Source organism: Eubalaena glacialis, chromosome 11 (genome assembly GCF_028564815.1).
Source record: "Eubalaena glacialis isolate mEubGla1 chromosome 11, mEubGla1.1.hap2.+ XY, whole genome shotgun sequence".
NCBI lineage: Eukaryota > Metazoa > Chordata > Mammalia > Artiodactyla > Balaenidae > Eubalaena > Eubalaena glacialis.
In genome coordinates this window covers 90,719,231-90,744,045 of record NC_083726.1, presented here as the reverse complement: position 1 = coordinate 90,744,045, position 24,815 = coordinate 90,719,231, and the positions used below count along the sequence as shown (strand labels likewise).

General features: G+C 37.6%; 1 protein-coding gene across 11 annotated transcripts in view; it reads right to left on the bottom strand.

Annotated features, from left to right (window-relative positions):
* The window catches only part of CAPRIN2 (caprin family member 2), a 40,912-nt gene extending 16,430 nt beyond the window's left edge, over nucleotides 1-24,482 (bottom strand). For 5 of the 11 annotated variants that reach the window (XM_061206202.1, XM_061206203.1, XM_061206206.1 and 2 more), the window contains exons 1-10: nucleotides 24,470-24,482; nucleotides 22,873-23,138; nucleotides 20,831-20,893; nucleotides 13,546-13,632; nucleotides 9,486-9,724; nucleotides 8,144-8,226; nucleotides 5,937-6,104; nucleotides 4,952-4,995; nucleotides 3,367-4,044; nucleotides 739-861 (exon numbers count right to left, since the gene is read on the bottom strand). In XM_061206202.1, the coding sequence (XP_061062185.1) occupies nucleotides 739-861; nucleotides 3,367-4,044; nucleotides 4,952-4,995; nucleotides 5,937-6,104; nucleotides 8,144-8,226; nucleotides 9,486-9,724; nucleotides 13,546-13,632; nucleotides 20,831-20,893; nucleotides 22,873-23,124 (1,737 nt within the window). In that variant the 5' untranslated portion in view covers nucleotides 23,125-23,138; nucleotides 24,470-24,482. The other 6 variants (XM_061206207.1, XM_061206208.1, XM_061206200.1 and 3 more) reach the window with 3 other exon arrangements.
* Between the last annotated feature and the right edge of the window lie 333 nt (nucleotides 24,483-24,815).

Here is a 24,815-nt window from a genome sequence, read left to right as displayed (position 1 = left end):
AGAGGGTCTAATTATTTTATCTCAACCACTAAACTAACTCATGCCCTTAGAGACTTTCACGACAAGAAGTCATTCTCTTCTCCCATCTGCCTATCTTGGTTAACCTAAAAATATTTCCAACGTTTTGAGTACTTAACTTATATACTTACAGTGATCATTTTAGGTCTTTTATTTATCAAATAATCTGAAGAGGTATGCAATTCCCTCACTTTACAAATAAGCAGAAGGTTGGAGGTTAAATAACTTGCCACAGATTATACAATTGGTAACTGGTAGAAGTGGATTTAAATGCAGGTCTAATTACAAAGCTCAAAATCTTTTTACTACACAAAAATCTCTTATTTGCCTACTTCATCCCTCAGTAATACCATACTATTCTGAAATTCTGTAAGAGTCTGTATGACACAATTTAGCATGTGTCATAATGAATGTCTTATGATTATCTACACACAACAGCAGCAATATCATTTGAGCACTTTAAGCTTCTTACATGTTTAATTCATTTTATTACTCACAACAAACAGGAATAGGAACTATTATCATTTTTTCCAAAAAGAAACTGAGGAAGAGAGTTAAGTAACTTGCCTAAATTCTCAGAGCTAGGAAGTGGCAGAACCAAGATTTGTACTCATTCTGGACACCAGAATCTATGCTCTTAACAACTTCATTTAATGCTTCAGATCAGAAGCTAGTAGCCCCATGACTATCATTTAAGATTCACTTAATAATGACTCATACTTGCATAAAGTTACAAGTTCCTTGAATCTGGGTCATCAGATCCTGCAGTTTTTCCTTCCTCAATACTGGATCCTTTGGAAGGGTAGAGGAAGAACCTACAGGCTGATGCATAGGCTTAGGCACCTACAAGATAAACCCATAATGTATAAGAGTGAAATTCAAATTCAAAAGCCTAATTCAGGAAACTAAGCTTATCACTACATCTTAATGTAATCAAAACACATAGCAGTGCTCATTTATAGATTTATCTCAGGTAAAGAATTTCCACATAAATGCATTTTCTAAGTAATTTAAGCAAACTTTACATGTTTCCTCCTTCAGAACAACTTTAATGGGAAAGGTTTCTAAACATCATCTTTTTAAAGGGAAGGCCCAGAGCAACAGAACTTCCTTGATAGAAGTTCTCTCATTATGGACATCATTTACCCTGTGTCTTCTATGATAAGATGCCACTGACTATAAATATAAAACACATCAATGATTTTTTTCCCCAGGGAAAAAAATTACTACTACCACATTAAATATACATCCCATTTTTAACACATACCTGATTTCAGAAACAGTAGGATGTAAAAACATATACATATATATCCTAGAGTTGAGGAAATATACTATTATATTCTGTCACACAGTAAGTATACTTTGGGGGGTAGGGGGCTACTGATGCTTAGAAGGTGGCTCGCCCTCCTGCTAAATTTCTTAAGATTGCTGAATACCCTGGAATAGACCTCATGCTTATGGTTATTTCTTACAGGTATCAGCAAGCCTGTCCCTACCAGCTCCTCTTCTCCACCTTCTAATTCACTGGGAAGTCACACAGCTAAGCCTGTCAACAGTGTCATAAAATAACTGTTAATAGACCCTAAGGGAATATATGAAAGGCTCTTTTAGGAGAAAAGTATGAACTTTAGTGATTTATTTCATGTTATCTAGTCTTTTGGCTTTGAACTCTATTTTGCCCTTGACAGTACTTAGTCATGTTCCAAACAGCTGAGATTTCAATACAGATAGAGGCAAATACTCTATTATACAGAGAAGCGTCCTCTCAGTTCCTGAGAGACCCTGTAACTTCAATATAATGATGTCTGTGCCATAAAGCACATTAAATGAGTTTTGACCTTTCCAATTAAACACCCTTAATTTTAAATACTATTCAGCAAACAGCATGGTATCAATATTCTGGTACGGTAAAGGTTCAACACTGCTATACCTAGTGGAATTTTTAATTGTGGTTTTTTAAACAGCTTTATTGAGGTATTAAATTGGGTTTTTAGATATAAATCTCTCAAAGTAGTTGCTATATTACAATTACTGTCATATGATATCTAGTTAATGAAAAAGGTTATCAATCTTCTGCAGGGTCGGGAAGAAGCTAAAATTATATTACCACTTAAAGAGGAAGAAAGGAAAATAAAAGGAGACAAATAATTCTAAAATTCTCTTCCCATAAGGTAGAATTGAGGCGGGGGTAATTTATAAAATGCAATGCTTTGAATTCCCTAAGCAAAATGTTTTTCTCCCCCAACCTTTTTTAATTGAAGTATAGTTGATTTACAATATCGTGTTAATTTCAGGTGTACATGATGGTGATTCAGTTTTATGTGTGTGTGTGTGTGTGTGTGTGTATTCTTTTTCAGAGTCTTTTCCCTGATAGGTTATTACAAAATACTTAGTTTAGTTCCCTGTGCAATAAAGTAGGTCCTTAGCAAAATGTTTTTCAAACTGTTAGAGGACCAAAGATTTACGGGCAAGCCTTTGGGTAAAATGGCGAGGAAGTGCAGGGAACACTACTAGATGTATATGGAGAACACTGGGAGGGTAGCAAGTTCACATCTCTTAGCAAACAAGGTGGTAACTAGTCTTCAACAAGTCTGCAATGAAACAGTGGTAAATAACTTATACTTTAATAAAAGACAACACTAACTAGCATCGTATCCAAGGATTATTCATTATAAGGCTTCTTATCTTACTGACATGGGTTATTTATCATTAGCAGAATGATACCTTATATTTGAACTAAATCTCATACTCCAAAACCTAATTACAGAATATTTAATGCCTATACTTTTCATCTGCAGAAAATTCTTTTGAAACAGAAATAGAGAACTAATTCAGATCCTTCCCAACTACTGCTTCTTCTGAAACAGGACATGAAAGATTCCTGTTTCTTCTCCTGACCATCTGTACCTTCTGCAAAGAGGACAGGCTAATTTGAGTGACTATAAATGAAAGAGAAGGAAGAGAATACAGAAAAATGTAACTTCTGTCAGAAAAAGGTCTCCTGCCTTTTGACATGCATTTACATTTCTCACTTCTTCAACATTATGGTCTTTTCTGAACTATCCACTATTTTGATGTCATATCATATCATTAAAATTTGAGCATTAAAACAATATTTTCTAATTGTGGAAATTTCACTTCAGGTTAGGCGCAAATGACAGATTAAATCTGCTTCCAATTTTCTAGGGAAAACAAATTATGCATTAAAGAGTTAAGTGAAATATTTTATACATTAATTAAACATGGGTTTTACTGATCTTTTCCTAAAGAGAACTTTTAAATTATCACTACCACAAATCTCTATTTATGCCTACATTGACAGGAACAAACTGATACAAATCAACTCACATCTTTGGGTTCTGTATTAAACTTCCTGGGCAGCAGCTGGTCATTTGGTATGAGGCTTGCTGTAGCTACCCCCCAGGACTTTGGAGAAATCTGTGATTGTGGTGGTAAAGGGTGTTTTTGACTCTCAACATTGTTTTCCCAGGATTTTGGAGTCTCTGGCTGTCTTGAATCCTGTTCTTCACACATGGGAGTGGCCCATGACTTGGTGATGTCCTGTTCACTCTGCACAGAAGGTGTCCAAGGCTTTGGAGTTTGCTTCTTTGGATCCTGTTCTTTCTGCAGCTGAACTGGCCAAGGCTTTGGTGTCTCCTGCTTCTTCTGTTCCTCCTGAATGTACCCCACTTTGGACTTAAGAGCTTCTGGCTTCCACTGGCTGGGAGCTGACTTGGTTTTCGAGACATCCTGCTTCTTCTGCTCTTCCTGCAGAGTGGACCTGAGTTTTGGAATCTCTTGTTTCCTCTGTTCTAAGGAAACTGCGGGCTTTGATACCTCCTGGTGCTTAACGGAAGACTCCCAGGACTTGAAGGATTCCTGTTTCTTCTCCTGACCATCTGGTTCGGTAAGCACATCCCAACATTTGGGGAGATTTGGTTTTCTAGCATAATCTGCTTCCCAAGATTGCTCTTCATCTTGTTTACTTGAATAATCTACTTCTGTCATGTAGCGTCTGTTAAGAAACTAAACCACAGGGAAAATGTGCTCAAGTCACAGTCTGTAGAAGACCTTGAAGAGAATACTGAACTCCTATGTCCACTGGTCTGAGCCACTGTGCTAACAGGAAACTTCTGACCTTATCCTACTTGAAAAGAGTATCCTACTTTTATGTCCATTCCTTTCCCCTCAATTAACAGAAAGACAAACTTCAAAAGTATACTTCAAAAGTAGCAACCTATATTTGATTCACCTAAGACTGGTAAGCAGTGCACACCGTGGTGCAAAATTTGCTTGACTCAGGCTCTCTTACCAAGGTTACTCTGCCTCTGCCAGCCTTAGGACCACCTGACTCCCTTCAAGTTAAGGCAGAGGGTAGTTCAACTACACAAAGTCCTACTCTTTACACTGAAGCCTTATGTTTCCTGAATTACCAGCCTTTTCTTTATTCCCATTATATATCAATCATACTGTGATTTTGCTTCTTCCATTCTTTTCGGCTTCCATGAATTCCGATGTCACTTCAGAAAGAGAACAAATGTCCTCTTCTATTACCAATATGAGTAAATTCTGGAAAGAGCAAAATCCCACCCATCTTCAAATTCCAATACAGGGACCAAAACCACCACCACCAACACCAGCTAACACTTGAGCCATTCTGCGTGCCAGGCCAAATTGTAAGTAATTCAGATTTAACTCCTTCAAACCTCACAATAACCATATGAGGCAGGCATTGTTATTATCCCCATTTTAGGTAGGAGGATAACAGACACAGCTGGGCTACACATCTTGCCCAAACTCATTAAGCTAATAAGCTGCAGAGCCGGGATTCAAGCTTAAGCAGTCTAGCTCCAAAGCCTCAGCTCCTAACCACAACACTATACAAAAGTCTCAAAAACCACAATTGACTGAAAATTACCTTTCGGTACCTTACCTCTTGTGGTTGTATCTCTGGCTGTGCAAGTTCCACAAGAGACTCTGAGAAGATAAAAGGAATATTAAATAAGTACTAGGTAAACTATAAGTTTTTAGGCTGATTACACTGTAATTCATTCTAGCAACAAATTTCAGAATAGTAACAGAAAAAGGATAGTGCAATTAAGTATATTCATGGCAGGAGTAATTCTCACTATTGGGTGCTGGTCAAAAGCATGGGGTCTGAGGCTAGTTGAAGCTAGTAGCTCTGCTTATATGAGACACTTTTCTGAAGTCAGGTTGTAGTTAAAAACTGATTTCTGATTGAAAATAGGACTATCTCCTCTTACCCACAAACACAGCTTCTTTCAAGTTGGATTTATAGCTCTGGTGCCATGGGGTAAACGAGAAATACTCGAATCTTGCTAGTGGCTACCAGAAGGCTGCTTGGACTACCTCCTTAGAAGTAATATTTCTTAAATAAATCCAGCCTCAACAATAAATAGCAAAGGTGCCATTTACTCAAAGTATTTCTTCCCCAAGAAAAGTGGAATTTTGAAAAACATTATTTCTTTTACTGATTTTGGCAATGTTTTTCCTAAATCAATATGTTAACCTTAGATTATTTACATTCTTGTTCTACTACAGTATTGGAATGTACTATAACTCACATTTTAAACAACGGTTTTAAATGGAATGATCCTAATAGTTTAACAAAGAGTTAAACTTTAATAGTTTAACAAAGAATTCAAATTCCATAAATGCCTCATTTTAACAGTGTACTCTCTTGTAACAAAGTATAACCTAATGTTTCTATTAAGGTTGACTCTGCAAATCATGGTAGTAAAGCCTAGAGATGCGTCCTAAACCTAGGCTTATCCTGGGGCAAGTAAAGATTTCCATGCATGTAGAAAATAAAATAATCATTTTACAGTGATTTGACTCATTTTGGTTAAGTGTTAAAAATGCAACCACTATAAAGAATTTCAGAGATCACAACAAACCTGACTCTTTGACAGATTCAGTCTTCGATAATTGTTTTTTCTTCTCTGATTTTATTAGCATTTCTTCCTCCAATGATACCTCTTTTTCCTTAGCATTTTTTGGAACTGGGATACTTTCAAAATAGCCTGAGTTCAGCAATTTAGATAGTAGATCTTTCATGTGTTTGTCTAAGAAAGAGTGATTAAGACTTAGTTATCACATAGCCTAATAGTTCATGGAAAATGATTTGGACTAGAAATCCTTATATAATTTTATCCTAGTTGTAGTATGTCATTATAACAGTCTACACTGGGGGTATTGAAAGAACTGGTCGTACCATGAAAAGGAAATATGCAGTCCATTGTTACATCATGCTGAAGCAATATAAATTTTAAAAATCAGAATCCCAAAGTTTAGCAAGTCACTTAAGTTTCCCTGGGCCTCCATTTCTACCATTTGAAAAATGGCTAAAAATCAGAGACTCCAATCAAGGACTCTATCTAGTATGTTATAAAAGCACACATCTATTCCCTGAGCTGGGAGAAAAGTGATTTCTCCCATCTGCCCCCAAGACATCACAAAAAGCAATTACTCTACCTTCCCCAAGTAATTAAGGCTTTAAGAGAAATAAACAACACAGTTCCTCAAACATAAACTTTAGAAAAACCTATTTTGGACAACCTCTAAAGAATTTTTAAAGTATAAAATTCCATGATTAAGATTTTACCCTTGAGTTATGCTATATTTCACTCCTAGCACATCACCATTTGATGATCAAGAAAAATCTTAAAATGATGTTATTAAAGTCACTGCACCATAAATAGGTCTGAAGTCTATTTTATTTTTAATATCCACTAAAAACATAATTCCCAAATTAAGCAGAGCTCTCATACTTGATTTGGGTCTACTATTCCTTTCACAGGAATACTATGACACAGATGACCTTTTTTTTTTTTTTAAATCAAATTTGAGGTATAATTTACAAAATTCACATTTTAAGTGCACAGTTTTAACAGATGTTAACAGTCATGTTACTTCCACCATAACCATGATACAGAACATTTTAAACAACTCAGAAAGTTCCCTTATGCCCCTTTTATAATCAATCTCCTCCCCCTACTCCCTGGCAACCACTGACCTGCTATCGTTCTAGTTATGTCTTTTCTAGAATTTCATATAAATGGAATCATACAATATGTACTCATTTTTTGTCTGGCTTCTTTCACTCAGCATAATTATTTTGAGATTCATACATGCTGTTGCAGTATCAATAGTTCATTCCTTTTTTCATTGCTGAGTAGATTCCATTGCATGAATATATCACATTTTGTTTATTAATTATCAGTTGGTGTACATCCGGGCTGTGTTCAATTTGGGACTATTATGAATAAGCTGGTATGAACATTCATGTACAAGTACTCATGTGAATGTATGTTTTCAATTCTCTCGGGTACTAGAAGTGTAATAGCTTGGTTATACAGTAAGTGCATGCTTAATTTTATAAGAAACTAACAAAGTAGTTTCCAAAGTATTTGTATCATTTTGCATTCTAGCCAAGCAATAAATTTCTGTGGTTTAAACTTGAAAGGACTTAGAAATTGAGATAGTTATTCATACTTAAATATTTTTAAAAAGGAAGCAATCACTAGTAACAAAAATGTTTACCAGCTTCCAATGAGTTTTCATTATCCTAAACTAGTAAACAAAACTGCGTACTTCACGTCCAAACATTTGTACTTGGTCATTTGGCCAAAGCCTATCTAGGAAGCCAAAAGGACTCTTTCTCTCCAGATCATTTCCAGACCAATAGACAACAATGTTTCAATAGACTATGTAGCCAAATCATTCTTATTTTCTTAAGCAGATCTGGTAGATAAGCCTTGATATTAACAATATGTGGATTTAAGATTTGTAAATAGAACAGGTACTACCAGCACAATAGAGAACCGAACCCCAAAATGGTCAAGCACTAGTCCCTAGCTCTTGTTCCCAAATCACAGTGACTTGTCACCTCAAAACTCTCCCCAGGCTCCATTTTAGTGAGTACAATTATACAATAGCTGCTTTTAACAGAACTAAACAAAGATATCATTCTGCCGATGAATCTAGTATTGTCAGACATGTAAGTTCTGATGGACTGACACAGTTTTGGCCCTCAATATCATACTAAACTCCTAGACATAAAGTTTAGTATTTACTGCATAAGTCCAGAGTAGAGAAAACTCACATGTCGTTCCTACCACTGCTTTCTCACTACCTTCCAAAAGGTCCCAAAAGTACAAGGATGACTGCTCCATCTGGTCTTCAACACTGACAAGGAAAAGCAGCAGCAGAACAAAGTGGCTTTAGAGGCACATATACTTATATATGGAGCAGTACAATTCATACAATATAATCCATCAACAATTAAGACATTCAGTGTTAATTATGTGGTTTTTTACTCTTTGGAAATGAAAAATTGAAATTTTATAAAAGATGACTAAATACCCATTTATGGATTTCAAATGTAAGCATTTTTCCTTAAAACTAAAATAAAGATTTTACCAAATACAGCTATTAAGGAATAGACCAAAAAGAGTTTAAAGCAATCAGTGTGGTATCCTTCATTATCAAGTATATGTCCTAGATTTTAAAAAACCGTGGAATGGAAATATTAAGAGCTGCATTTGTCTTTAAAGAGAGCAGCTCATTTTTCAAATTGTTTCACTTACATTTCACATATTAAAGTAAGCTACATTCCTTGGATCTACCAAAGTGAAGCAAGAGAAGGAAGCATCCAAATAGGTAATGATGATGGAATAGACTATTGGGATGGGAATAAATATATATATATATATGGCTATATATAGGTAATTAAGAGTTTTATCAGGTTTCTTCCTGCACTGATAGGGCTAATTTCTAAAGCAGTTGAAATCTAACTGCTTTTGCATGGCTAACAGACACAGCATTGAAACAACCTGTATCTAACAAACCAAAAGCGTAGAGCTTCTGCTCATTAGCTGATTTACTCCATCTAAGCAAAAACAGTAAATATATACTGTAAGAAAAAAAAATTGGGTTGCCTCAATTTGCTGGTTTTATATTTTAAATTATCAGATTGGTTTCTCAGTATTTACTCACAGCCTAAAAAGAACACTAAATAATTCTTACTTTGACAGTTTAGTGATACTAATCAAGTTAAATTTTATTCACCTCCACTTAAGTACAGCAGTAGTAAGGAGGCAAAGACTCTCAGGTAACACAACAGCCTGATATAATTACAAAAAAATTTTTAAGAATATACATAATTAGTATTATGGTTAATACCTATATAAGGTTAAAACTTGATCAGACATTTTAAAAATCAGTGTTACAATAAAGAAGCAGGTTAATGAGATCATTCAAATTCACTTTCTTACTAGACAGGCTATCAACCTCGTGAGAGTCTGGGCAGGCCAACGTTTCCAAAGCTGAATATATATATATATATATACACACACATACACACATACATATACATATATACATGCTGAAAAGCTAGACTAAAGTGTTATGTGTCCTGTTTCAGGAAAATATTTTCATTAACTTACCTCAGACTTTCATTTCTTTCAGGACAGGTCAATTTTGAAAATTTAATGAGGTAGTCAAGTTCTTTTAAAGGCAAATACACTGCACCATTCAAGCCCCCTTTGAAGTCTTTCTGTACATGTTCCTGCATCAAGTTCTGTAATACATACTGAACTTGAAGTATAGTGCGAAGCTTTTTCTTCTCAGCCTCAAGTTTTAGCATGTGCTCCCTTCTCTGGGCTTTCTTCTGCGCTTTAAGCAGCTGTTAAAACAAACGCTAATTAAGGCTGACAACTCTCCACAACCCATACTAGCAATCCATTAGTCTACAAAAGTCTAATGCCAAAGAGTTGAGATTAGATGATAAATCTCAAATATATAACACTGACTGTGAAACTGACAAGGTCATTTAACCGCCTGCTTGCTTTCTGAGCTAAAGAAGTCACCCAGTACTTAGCTGGTTTGTCTCAGCTAACCAAAGCTAAAGAAGTCCAAATATGTGACTCTCAACCCCAGGCTGAATCTAGTACCTCTACTATCACCATGATGAGAAGCAAAGTACCTATCATTAATGTCCATATTAATCACAAGGTTTTACTTTTCCATATTATGTATACCAAGCCTTTTTAGGCTAAATATTTTAAGGAAATGCTTCAGTTTAGTTTGGGTTTTTTTTTAAATTTTATGTTCCAGGGAAAGAGTATTCAAAATGGTTGATTTTCAACCAACCAAAGAAGACTGCTTAAAGCATAAGGAATTGAAAACCAAACAGAAATAAAATGTCTTACAAATGTAATGCCAAAAAAACAGCCACAGCAAACAGGGGTTTTTTTAAGGAAAATTGAGAGAGATTTTCATAATAGTTTGTCATGGAAAATTAGTGGAATATAAGTTTTCCCTCAAATGAATGTGTGTGTGTGTGTGTGTGTGTGTGTGTGTACACTGAGCAGCTCCGAGTCTACTCTAAAGCTTACAACTGTAATACCTTAAAGTCTGATATAATATGTGGGTCCCAAAAGTGGCTTCTCATTTGTAAAATACCAATAACAAAAAGTACCATCTATTTCCACTGAGAAACCCAAAAGGTCTTTTCTCCCCATAGGTGTTTTTCTGTTTGTAATGTTTACATCGTACTGGATATTTTCCAAGGTATGAAAATCAAGATAACAAAAAAAAACAAAAAAAAAACTTTTTGATTTCTCCTATAGATGAGTTAAAGTACTTTGATTCAGCATCAACATTTAAAACTCTAAGAGACGCTCATAAATCCTAATCAAGACGGGGGTTTAAAAAAAAAAAAAAACCTCAGGAAAAAGATTCATTATGGCATTATTAATTCCTTTCTACAGGGTATGAAAGCAACTTAATAAATATGACTTGTGCTACTACCAGGGACAAGAGACAATGGCTGAAGATAAAATTTTAAGAGTGAGAAATGGACTGGTTGCGGGTTACGTGGGCAAGGGTATTTTCTTCAGGATGGCAAAGGCTCAGAAAAGCTTCTTCCAAGACCTTAATATGGACTTACACCAATAACACTTACCAAACTCAGCTTCTGCTTGAGAGGAGGAAAGATGATAGAGGTGGCAATTCTAGCTCTCCAAGACAGTGGGATTCCCTTGGACACAGATTCATGATGGTATAAGAAAAGGCAATTGGTGCTGAGGACATCTTCAGGACTATATCACATGATTACCTCAGCTCTCTCTTTGGCCACCTCCCAGGGCTGGATTAGGTGTTCTTAAGGGCTCAGGTCACTCTGAACTTCCCCTATCAAAGTATCTATTACATGAAATGCTTATCTTTTTCTTTAGCTGCATCCCCCTTACACTTCAGCTCCATCATGACAGGGACTATATCTCTGTTGTTCACCAGTATATCACTAGTACCCAGCATAGAGTCTGACACATGACAGGACCTCAAATATTTATCGATTCTATCAGGTATCAAGCAAGAAACATGCTGTCTCCTAGGTCATAATCAGATGTCATGAAAACCACTGACAGCAGCCTATTCTTATTTATGTGGAAACTAAGGAATCAGGTTACTTCTCTTCTTTCAGTTGAAAACTGATTTAGAAAGAAGAAAATATGAAGTAAACTGCTGTCAACCAATAGCACCCAACCATAAAATTTATTTTCTGAACCATGACTTAGAATGATAAATCCCCAAAGGACAAAGCTCATATCATGAAGATAAAGAGAGATATGGTGGGCTGAAGGCTTCCAACTTTAGTTTGAAGGGAAAGAAGAAAATGTTACACAAACTGCAAAACAGGCTATCATAGAAGAGGTCTGACAAAAGAGTTTAGCAAAAAAAAAAAAAAAGCTCCCAAATTCCTAGGCTGGAAGGTACTTTGCTATAAAAATAGTGAACCTTGGACTTCCCTGGTGGTGCAGTGGTTAGAATCTACCTGCCAATGCAGGGGACACGGGTTCGAGCCCCAGTCCGGGAAGATCCCACATGCCACAGAGCAACTAAGCCCGTGCGCCACAACTACTGAACCTCTGCTCTATAGCCCACACGCCACAACTACTGAAGCCCGGGCACCTAGAGCCCATGCTCCGCCACAAGAGAAGCTACAATGAGTAGCCCCCCACTTGCCGCAACTAGAGAAAGCCCGCACGCAGCAACGAAGACCCAACGCAGCCAAAAATAAATAAATAAATAAATAAATCTATTAAAAAAAAAAAAAATAGTGAACCTCCATAGGTGCCTGGCACATGGATGGTGTTTAAAAAAAGATTTAAATCTAAAAAGAACATCATACATTGAAAAAACAACACCTGCGTGGAAAATGAAAATTTGATAGGGTAACTCAGAAAAGAGAGTTAATGGAAATTTTAAAGTATTATAAAAATATACTTCAAACCTCCAACCAGAAGGCAGATATAAAAGATCTTTTTTTTAGCACAATGGGCCAAAACTAACTAAACTTAACATATTGGGGGTGGGGGGGGGCAGGGAATCAATCACACAAGAAAAAAAATGACTTAGAAGTATTGTATCTAAAACAGCCTAGGAGTATTTAACAACTGTGAAACTAACAGAAAGTATTATAATTAAGTGATGAATAAGTAAACACGAGTTAAAGTGTGCTATGGATAACAAAGCTAATATCATCTTAGACTTGCATTAACAGAATTATCCAGAAAACAGAAGGAAGTGTCTCTATACTACACTATTCTAGGTTTCACAATACCTTTTAAAAGTTAATTAAGTCAGACATCCAGAAGAGAGCAACTCAGAACTATATTTTACAAGGATTAAGATGGTAGCTGTCTTCAGCTTCAGAATGATGTTTTTGGGTTTTTATTTTTTTATTTGTTCTTTTTTGATGCCACAGGAATGGAGAAGAGAATTTTAATTCGCCAAACAAGAAAATATCCAAAAACTGGAAAAGACTATCTTATGAGGCATGCTCCCCATCTCAGAAATGAATTCACCAAATTATTTCCTCAATTGGTAGAACATGATCTTTAAAGGGCCATCTAACACTAAGATTCTAAAACAATGAAGAATACTTCATTAATGAATGCTTAAGACTTCACTATTAATTACTGATTAAATCTGTGGAAGAGAAAAGTTTGAGTTGCCAACACAGAGCAATTGAAACAAGCAGTGGGACCAGACTTAACACTATTTAAATTTAAGATGAACCATCCATAAATTTTCCTGGTAATAACTACCACGCTCTCAAGAAGAGTCTACCAATAATGCTAAACTTACAAGCCTATATAATAAATTTTCAAGCCTATATTCTAAAATGTCTTTAATAAATGTATCTGTCAAAATAGTTTTCATTCCCCTTCTCAATGATTTCCGTAATTCCAGAGTGAAATAATACACATTAGATAACTAACACTTTATTCACGATACCTCATATTCAGATAACATTTGTGTTGAGACTCTAGAAATCTGAAAACACTAGTTCTTCAGAAACTATACTCCACCCCACCTCCTCCAATAAAATATCAGCAGGAATTAGATGAACAATAACCAAGCACCATTATCAGACACTGATATTTTCTTCAAGATCAGTGGTTAAATTCGTTTTAGGAAAAGCAAAGAAAACATACTCACATCTTGGCTCAGTCCAGAAAAGGTTTTCTGAAGCTCCTTGGCAAATTCTAAGTTATGTAGCACTTCTTCATATTTCTCAACTGCTTCCTACCGAATAGGATAAAAAAAATCAATTCTGTGAACTTCTAAGTACAAATATCTCAAAATAAGTTCCTTAATAACAGCAGAGGATATTTAAGACTTTAGGAACTAGCCATTTACTATACATACTCAAAAAAAGTAAGGAGAAAGTATTTAATAGAAGTTACATAAAGTTAAATTTAAAAATTCAATTGTTTATGCTAGAAATCTGAACCATAATAATAATAATAATAAAGCTATCTATAAAGTCTAAGGTCAGAGAGGCCTGTGGGTTTTAAGAGCACTGAGCCAATAGGATTCCTCTGTCAATATTCATTCACTACACAAATATATTACACAAGTAGCAGAGTAAGAATCACACAGATGAAAGCAACCTCAAGAAATTTATACTATGGTAGGAAAGACTTGTAAATAATTACTTATAACAGACAAATTAAGTATTGTGACAGAAATATTGTAAATTTTTTTTTTTTTTTTGGCCACAACGTGCGGCTTGCAGGATCATACTTCCCCAACCAGGGATTGAACCCGGGCCCTCAGCAGTGAAAGTGCAGAGTCCTAACCACTGGACTTCCACGGAATTCCCTGTAAATTTAAAGAGGGAAATTTTTCTTTGAGATTTCACAGATGAACAAAGTTGATAATTAGAGAAGGGGTAGGTTGTTTTTTTTTTTTAATTGGGGTATAGTTGTTTTCCAATGTTGCGTTAGAATTCCCTGTGCTATACAGCAGGTTCTCATTAGTTATCTATTTTTTTTTATGGGACTTTACCTCAAAGGGCCATTATGAAACAGAACAAGATGGGGAACCTGTCCAATCAGACAAAGGCATATTACAAAGCCTCCATGGTTAAAATAATATAATATTCCACTCTGGGTATCTACCCAAAAGAAATTAAAACATATGCCCACTTAAAGACTTGTAAGTAAATTTATATAGTACATTATTCATTATAGCCCAAAATAAAAACAATCCAAATATTCAGCAACTGGTAAATGGATAAGCAAAATGTGTTATAACCATACAAAGGAATTCTAGTTAGCAATAAAAATAAATGAATTACTGATACATGCTATAACATGGATGAACCTCAAAAACATAATGGTAAGTCAAAAAAGCCGGATGCAAGACTTTATTTTATATGAAATATCCAGAAAAGCCAAATTTATAGATAGAAAGCAAATAAGGGCACAAAAGAGAACTTGAAGGGGTTATAGAAATGTTCTAAAACACAATTGTTGTGATAGCTGCATAACTCTACAAATTTACTATAAATTATTGAATTGTATACTTACAATGGGTTAATGTTATATTTATGATACCTCAATAAAGCTGTTTTTAAAATAATCTGATAGTACTACGTCTTTACAAAGGTACAGAACAATAGGAACTCCTGTGTACTACTTGTCTTAGCATAAATTGGTACAATAATTTTGGAAAATTGTTTAACATTTTTACTATGAAGTTAACTATGGGTATACCCTACAACCCAATGATAGGTATACACCCTGAAGAAATCTTACACCTGTATCTCAATAACATATATAAGACCAATCAAAGTAGAATGCCAAAAAATAAACAACTCAAACATCCATCTATTTACAGATTACTACTAAGTAGAGAAAAGCAAAGGAAATATAGCTACTTGCATCAATATAAAAATCCTAAACATAATGAGTAAAAAAGATAAACTGAAGAATATACAGTATAACATTTATCATAAGTTTCAAAAAAGCAACCCTAACAGATTTAAGGACAACAAATAAGTTCTGTCAAAACAAAAGGAAGGGAATGAGGGGGGAAAAGTTCAAATCAGGTTACAGGAAAGAGAGCTCTGTGAAGGAGCTTCAGTGTTGTTGGTAATATACTATTTGGGTTGAGTAGTGGGTTCTGACAATTGCTTTATTATGCATTGTAACTTACATGCAATACTTTGTTTGGACTACATATTTCTTAATAAAACAGGTAGAGAGGCCTTCCAAATACAGAACCAAGAATGCACAGATAACATAACCATATTATACAGTCCTCAAAGGGATGTAAAACTAAAAAGGAATACCGCTTCATATCTACTCCCAAATGCTGTTAACTTTGACTCAAGAAAAGCAAAATCAAATGGGAACTACCTCGACTTCCCATCATCAAATGTGGATCCATCCTTTCTCTCTTTCTTTATATAGTGGAGATGTCCTTCCACCTGTGCCCTGGATCCTATTCAATTCTGCCTTCATGGGAGATCTTACTCTGATTCCCTCTTTAATGTCTTGAGCCTCTCCCTCTCTGTTGATGCTGAAACCAGCATTTAACAAGTTCAAGTCTCCCCCAACCTAAATAAGAAAAATAAAAAGTGCCATTCTGGCAACCACGTCCTTCCAGTCTCAGACATGTATCAAAAATGCCTACACAGTTTCCATTTCCTCCTCAGCCTTTATCAACCTGGATTGTTTCCACCATTCCACCAGAACTGTCCTGGCTAAAGTCAGCGATGTCAATCCCATCCTTTAAACCTATGGATCTTGTATAGCTCTCATTTTGGTTAGCTTCTCAGAAGACTTCAACATAAAGGCATCCTCCTGCTCTACTAGGATCCCTTGTCTTTTTATAACACTAACTTCCCATTTCTCCAGCTTTTTATTTACTGGCAATTTTTCCATTAACTATTCTCACCTCAGTTTTTAAGCACTTATAAAGATAATAGGACCTACATCACAGAGATGTGCAATTTAAATGATTTCATGTTTATAAATCACTCAGAATGATGCCTGGCCCGAAAGTAAGTTCACTATCAATATTTTTAGCCATTATTATCCAAACATGAAATGTCAGATTTCTTTAGCATTCTGTCTTAACGCTTCTTTTCTGCTTTCTATACTCTCACCCGTGATAGTCTCATCTTTTCTCATGGCTTCAATTAGCAGCCATACAGGTGATAGATCTGTAGACTAAACTTCTCTATGCTCCAGACCTTCTCATAAATACTTACTAGATATCTCACCCTTTAATGTTTCACAGGCACATTAAAATCAATGGTCCAAAATTGAGCTCTTTATCCCATCCTCCCAAAACATTCTTCTCTCCCAGTGTTTCCAAGCCCAATAAATGGTTTTGCCATCCACCCAACTGTTCAAGCCAGAAACCTGGAAACCACCCTTGGTTCTTCTCTCTATTCCTACACAGTACCAAGCTATGTCGATTTTACCTCTCAAATCCAACTACTTTATTCAAACCCCTCTGCCACCATCTTGGTACCAGCTCCCAAAAGCTCTGACTTAGACTACAGGTGTAGCAGCTGAAAGCATCAAGTACCCTTGCCTTTTGCTCAAGCGCTCACTTGAGTCTCAGTTCTCCGTTTCAAATCCAGACCTGAATCAAAATAGATATTAAAGTTACAAATGGGACTCCAAAAAACTTCATTAAGACACTTTTCTAACTATTTTAAAGGAGAAATCTAAGTTTATGTTAGCAATAGTGAAATCTTAGAAGTCTATAGCTTATTCTCAACAGGTTACTTAAGAGTTACTACCAAAAGAGGTTACATTAGCTAGGCACATATAATCACGCAGATCATAGAAAGCTTTATTTACAGTATTACAAATATCTGTTGGGTTAAAGAAGAAATACAAACTGAATTACAAAATTTCTAGCCAACAATACCGAAAACAGTATCAAATCAAATCTATTGTATCAGCTAAAGCAGCGCTTGAAGTAATAGTCACAGCTTTAAATACATATAGGGTGGGGGGGGGAGGAAACAAATTAAGCACTCAGCTTAAAGATAGAAAATGAAGCAAATAAACCAAAGGAAAGCAAAAAGATAAAAGGCGTAGGTGAGAAAAAATAAAGGTGGCTTTAAGAAAGAATTTTTTTAAGATACTCACTAACTTAATTGAGTAAACGAAGAAATACAACCACAGTTAGAAATAAACAAAGTAATACAGAAATAGGCTTTTATAAATAATTGCTTTGTCCCAATCTTTGCAAATAATTTTTTAAAACTGGATGAAATATTAGTGATTTTCAAGGAAAAGTTTTAAAAAGTTGACTCCAAAAACAATAAAAATGTAAACAGATCAATTTTCAAAGAAAAAATGGAGAATATTTTCAAAGCACTCCCACCCAAAAAGAACCAGGCTGATAGTTTGAGAACATTTCAACCAAACTTTAAAGTATTATGGAAACACTGACACCATATTAATAAAGGATGAACAGGCAGAGCACAGATGTTTAGGGCAGTGAAACTATTCTGTATGTTACTATAACAGTGGATACATACCATTACGTATTTGTCAAAACCCACAGAATGAGTCGAACCCTAATGTAAGCTATGGACTTTGATGATGATGTGTCAATGTAGGTTCAATTGTAACAAATGTACCACTCTGGTAAGGACCGTTGACAGCTAAGAAGGCTGTGCATGTGTGGTGGGGTCAAGGGGTATACAGGAACTCTCTCTACTGTCGGCTCAATTTTACTGTGAATCTAAAGCTGCCCAAAAAATAAAGTACACTAAAAAAAAAAAAGAAGCAAAAATAAAGGCCCCAAAAGTATCTATATTAAGCTAAACTGTATACAGGCTTAAAGAAACTATGGACAAATACAAAGTAATCTATTAGAATCATTATTTTGTAAGATGAGAACTGAACAGAGGAAGGACAGGGTGAAAGAAAAACTGTATCTTTTTTAATATTTCCTGATTTCTAAACTATGTGAATTACTTCCAACTTTAAAAACTAAACTTAGAGCTTTTAAATTAAGTACTATACTACTGACAACAGTTCTCTGAGGGGTCAGATTATAGATTTTTTTCCTTCTGACTCATCTGCATTTTCTAAATTTCTACCTTAAGTATATATTCTTTGTATGAGGAGATGTTAATTCTCAAAAGTACCACTAACTATATACTTAATCACACCTAAAAACCTAATATTCAATCATTTTATATTTAGTAAATCTATACATAATAAATATTTAAATGCCTACCATATGCTATAAACCATTCTAAGTACTAGGAAAACAACAGTGAACAGACAAAATCTCTACTTTAATGGAACTTACAGTGTAAGGGAAGGAGAGATAAAACTTTACAGTTTGTCAGAGAAGCACTTTTATTAAGAAAATTAAGAAAATTAAAACAAGGAGCAAAGGAGTGTGAATGGGGGAATGGAGGTATGGTATTGTCAGGACATACGTTACCAAGATGACCTTCAAATAAAAAGCTGAAGGAGGTCGGGAATGGAGCCATTTAGACATCTGGGTAAAAAAGCATCCCAGGCAGTAAGAACAGCACATGCAAAAGCCCCGAAGTAGAAGTGTGGCTGGGATGTTTGAGGACCAGCAAGAAGGCCAGTGTTGCTGGGATGAAGCCAGCAGGAGAGAGAAGTGCAGGAAATGCAATAAAGATGTAAAAGGAAGTGAGGAGCATATTTCGTAGGGCCTTATAGGACATTTTGCCACATAATGGGAACCAATAGGGAGGGACTTTTGAGCAGAGGAATGACCATCTGACTTGTATTTGAAAAGAATTACTGAGGCTACTATGTTAAGAATAGACTTGGAGAGAGAGCAGAAATAGAAAAACCTGGGAGGAAGCTGTCACAGTAATGCAGATGAAAGGTGATGTGGTGTGGAACAGGAAGGCAGAAGCAGAATTTATGAGAATGGTCTGTTTCTGGATTTATTTTGAAGGCAGAATTGACCAGACTTGCTGATGGGCTAGATATGAGGTATGAGGAGAAAAATGAGAAATTCTCCAAGGTTTTGGGCAACTCCATCCTTCTAATTCATCAGCCATTAACTGACATAGTGAAGGTTAAAGGAGGAACAGGTTCTGGGAAGCAAAATGAAGTCAAAGATGTCAAAGACAACTGGACATAAGAATCCAGAGTTCAGAGGACTGATCTACTGGCAATATAAATTTGGCATTTGTCAGGATATTACTTAAGAAATCAAAGTTAATACTATAGAAGCAACATGTAGTTGTGAAGGCAGTAATGAAATGCTGAGATTAAAGTTTACCTGGCTGGAGCTCTGAAATATAGCATATCCTTGACATTTCTTACAGAGCTATCATGAGAACCACCAACCTCCCCACTCCCATCCCCTATGTTTCCCCAAAGTCAAAAACACTACTGTAACAGAACATTTCCTCCAAGGGTATTTACACAAAGGGAAGTTTCATCACTTTAAAAGTTATTGAATATACCATGACTACTTAAAAACAAAGCCATGTTGAAACGCTGAATGTCCAGCTAAGTCCTTTCACCAGCTATCTAAGCACATCATTCTCGGAGCTCAGACAATTCAAATCTGTGCCTCAGCAAAACTGTAATTTACTACATCACAAAAATTCGAGGTCAGTGAAGAAGGGCCAATATGGCAAGGGAAAAGCCCTTGAATATCAGGACCTATGATTCACAGCCAAAAATTTTAGTTAAAAAAGATAAAAGACAATAGATCTACAAGCTAGATCGAATAAGTTCTAGATTAATTTTGTCCCCATCTTAGCCAGGAGATGTGATCAGGTCAAAATGGCAAACATCAATAAAGCATTTTTAAAATTTTCCATACTGCAAAAACTCTCCTTCACCACATTAGATAAAATTTGCAATTACCAGGTATACCATGGGCAAAGTAAACAGTATTTTTAAATGTGGTAAATAGTAAATATTTATAGTAAGATTTTTTTTTAAAAAAAAGGCCCAATATCTATCTATCATATAAACATGCCTCCTGAGAAGGAACATGGCAATTCAGGATAGAAAAGCAGGGAGAAACCATCAAAGGAATTAGGGGGAAGCAACTAGAGAAAACCAAGGCAAGCTGTAGTAAATACTCTTTTATATTTTAGAGCAGAGAGATGTTAGGTTTAAAAAAGTAGAAAGCTAGATGATTCCCGGCTCTTCTCCTTTAGTCCACTCTAGTGAAAGGTTAATTTAAATCCATACGTTAACTCTTAGTGATAGTCTACATTTTCCCTCTTATTTGACAACACACACCCCCCATCCGTACACCATCTACTAGTGCAAAAGAAGTAAAGTCAAAGCTATGAGATCTAATAGGTGAAGACAAAGTCTTTTGAAAAATCCAGTGGATTCTCACTCTTCTTTTTTAGCCTATCAAATCTTTGGTCTCCCCCAAATTCATCTAGAGTTTTACTAAGAAAAGAAAATCAGTAGGTCTGGCAAAAGGATCATAAACCACTTACCAACTGGTCTGGATTAAGTTGCTCTCCATTTTTCAGGCGATCCTTGTAATCTTCCAGTTTGAGCTACAAAAGAGAAACTTGGTATCTACCACAACCTGATATAAAATTCTGAAACAAATTAAATACCAGACTGTTCCTTATGAAAACAAAGTTCTTGAAGTTAGCTATCAATCTGTAAGAATAACGTTTTACTACGAGGCAAGCAGCAACTGTAGATGAGTTCCAGTCAGGGAAAAAAATATTACACACAATCAACATTAGTCTGGAAGTACAAAAGTTAAGCAGTAATAAAACCCTTTTCTCTTAATGGCCTCTATAATTAGACTACGTGACACACAGGGATTTAATCAATCATATGCTCCTAACCCAGTGGTGCTCAATCAGGGGCAATTTTGTCCCCCAAGGATAGCCAACAATGTCTGGAGATATTTTTGGTTATCACAACTTGGGGGATGGGAGGGAGGAAGAAGGTGCTACTGGCGTCTTGTGGGTAGAGGCCAGGGATGCTGCTGAACATCCTACAGTGCAAAGGACAGCTCCCCCACAACCAAGAATTATCCAGCCCAAAATGTCAATAGTGTTGAGACTGAGAAGTCCTACTCTACCCTCACACTGAAACTGTTACCTGTTGAATTATGTAGGCATTTGTTCAATAGGAAACTTCCTAACAGAAGTACAGAAATGTAAAATACTTCTTTTCTAGAATTATAGTAGCCTCAACTTGAAGCTATTTTTCATATAAAATTTCTCATAAAGTAAATAGATGACAAATTAATTGCATTTATTGTCCACATAATAATGACATGACCCTTTATGGTATTCTAAAAGCAATGTTTAGGCTCCTTCCATATTGGCTTGATAGCTTTAAAATGCTTTTCCAGAAGCTTGAAACAAATGTGTAAGTACTGACCAGATTGGTATTCAAAATTAAAGAGGCATTATAGTTAAGCTGAAGAGCATAATTATACATATATATGTAGTTCCTCCACCTGAGGTAAGACATTAGTGAGTCTATCAATAGATCCTGCTTTGACTAATTTCCCACAGTGGCAGGGAATTTGTGCTGACCCAGGCACACTCACCTTATCACACTTGTGATCAAACTGCATGCATTCAAAAGACAACTGGTGAGAGCTAGGGCTACAGAGAAGCTACTAGTAACTGGCTCGTCTTCACTACCTTCCTAGTGTGTGTGTTAGTGGGGGGGAGGGGGCCCGAGGGAGGGGAGAAGGGGAAGGAAAAAGGAGTCAACCGGACTCTTAAAAATCTCTTCACCTTCCTCCATTAAAAGCAACTTTCCTAAGGTTTAACTAGGTCTTGGCATAAAAATATTTAAGAGTTCCTAGGTCCAGATAGTTATTAACTCACCTTACTATCACAAGCAAAAGAGGATCATGACACAACAAAGCTACGTGCAGTACCGTTTCACAGGCTACATGACTCAGGAAATGAAGAATGATTTGGATCTTTACATCAGCATTTACTGTAACGTTAGGCTGATTATAACCCTGAGAATCTTCACAAGGCTCTCTACAATGCTTTCACCTACCAATCTTAAACGATCACCTAGCAACACAAAAATTAGTGCTAAAACATTTTCTGGCTCTACCATCATTAAAGCTTCCAAAGACTGCAGCAGCTATACTGCAATATCAACTGCTGCAGAAAGTCACAAGGAAAACAAGCTAAAAAATTCAGACTATTACTCATTTATGAAAAGAAACATTAATACTACACTCAAGGAATTAATCTGACGTAAAGTAGCCAGCCCTTCAAGTATTTCAACAGTAGCATGCATAATAATTTTACTATGAAGAATATTTTTATTCATTCTGACAAATCAAACAGAAAATGTTTAATATAGCCAATATTTAGCCCACTTGTACATTTTAGGCAGCTAAATCTCAAGGTTACTTAAATCTTTAGGAAAAATATCTTTAGGAAGAATACCTATGAGCCCTGATAGAAAGCAAAAATGCCAGTTCCTTAACCCTTATTTAAGATGGTGCATATACAGGGCTGGGAGAAAAAAAAAAAGTTACCTTCTTTTTCTCGATGTTTCTGATTTTGTGTTTAAGGCATATGAGTCCATTATCAATATATGTCTCATATGCTTGGGAAGGAGAGGCAGCAGAACTGAGAGCAGGCTGCAAGGGGCTCATGGCCCGCTGGCTTTCCCCATGCTGACTGTGGTTCACTTGGGGCCTGGCTGACTTCATAGTCCCCTCTTTTCCCTCCTCCGAATGGCCTGAAGGTGACTGGTAACCAAAAGGAGATGAAGAGAGTTGCACCATTGAAACAGATGAGGCTGAAAGAGGGAAGAAAAAAAATAAGTTAAGTATAAAAGTAAATTACGACTAGAGGCTTTAAATTCCCTGAAAAGTCTAGACCCACGCCCTCAAAATTCTCTTCCACAGAAGTGAGCTCAAAACCTAATGACGCTTTAAATACCACACTTCCATTTCACTACCTTGAAGGCAATTAGTGCCACGCACTGGCGCCTTTACGTAGGCAAAAATCTACAATATGGGGGACGTTTCCAGAAGTTCAATTTCCCACATAGGGAGGAAAAGCCGCTAATCAAGCAGTGGCTTCAGAGCTGAGGGCAATCCACATATTGAATAATTTCTATGGTCAAGTGATGACACACAAAAAATAAGCCTTCCCCATCGGGACAAGGCAGCCATTCGAAACTCTCTACATTATCCCTCACCACGAGCCCCGACCCCAATCACTAACAACGACTTTTAAAAGAAAATCCCGAACACACACAATTCTTTTAGAGCTCTCATTCACTAAGTGAAGAGAAACTTCTTGAACAAGAATGCTAACTTCCCTTTGATTGCTCTGGGGCCTATAAAGCAAGTCCGTCACTACTGGTCATTTGGAGCCAGGTACTCTCTGAAACTGCGACCGCCCCGAGTTGGTGTTCAGTTTTGTTTAGACTAACCGATAACCACTCACATCCAACCGGTTTAAGGGCTCATCCTGGCGAGTCTTACACCGCCCGACCGTGGCCCTAGCTCCCCCTCCACCCCCGCGCATCGGCGCTATTCCCCCCACTCCCCTTGAGGAGCATCCCCAAAGCAAGGGCACAACAGGCCCCAGGCAGCCGGCGCGGATCCCAAGCCCCTGCAGGGCCCGGGCGAGAGGCGCTTCTACGCGGCGGGCCCTCGGCGCCCCGAAGCCAGCGACCCCCGCCCTCCCCACAGTCCTCCGGACGCCGAAGCACACGGCCGGGGTCACTTCTGCAGGTGCCTCTAGGAGGCCGACCTGCAGTAAGACGCACGGGCCACCTGCCCTCCAGGGCCCCGCCCCGAGGATGCCAAGCCGCCCCTGCACTCACGGCGGCGGCCGCCCAACCCTGCCCACCCACGCCGGCCGGCCACCTGCCCCCGCGCCGCCGACCCAGGCCGCGGCAGCCAGGCTTCACCTCCGCAGGCCGCCGAGGCCGCTGCCGCCGCCGCTGCCGCAGCACGGGCCCGCCTTCGAAAGCCGGCGGGAGCCAGGAGAGCTGCGGAGGTGGACCGGCGCCACCCCGCACTCGCGTCTCCTCCTCCTGTCTCCTCCCTCTCCCTTCCCAGTCCTCGCCGGCGGCGTCTGCGGCGCCGGACGCCCCGCCGACTTAGCCGCTCTCACCTAGGCCCGCCCTCAACCCCGCACGGGGTTTATATAGGCGCGCCCCTCCCCCACCCGCTCTCCCAGCCTCGGGCCGCCGCTGCCTCCTCCTTCCGGTTCCCCGGCCCAGCAGCCGCCGGCCCCCGCCCGGGGGGCGTTTGCGCCAGGCCCAGCTGCGGCGCGAAGTCGGTCGCGAGAGGGCGCGTTTTCCCAGCGATTGCGCAGATTGCGGGGCACCAGGTGGGCCTGCTGAGTCGCCGGGAGCTGGCGGGCCGCAGACCCGGCAGCCCTACCCGACCTTGCTGATTGCATCCAGTAACAATTGGATGTGCGACCTTGAGCAGGTGATTTCGATCACTCGAAAAGC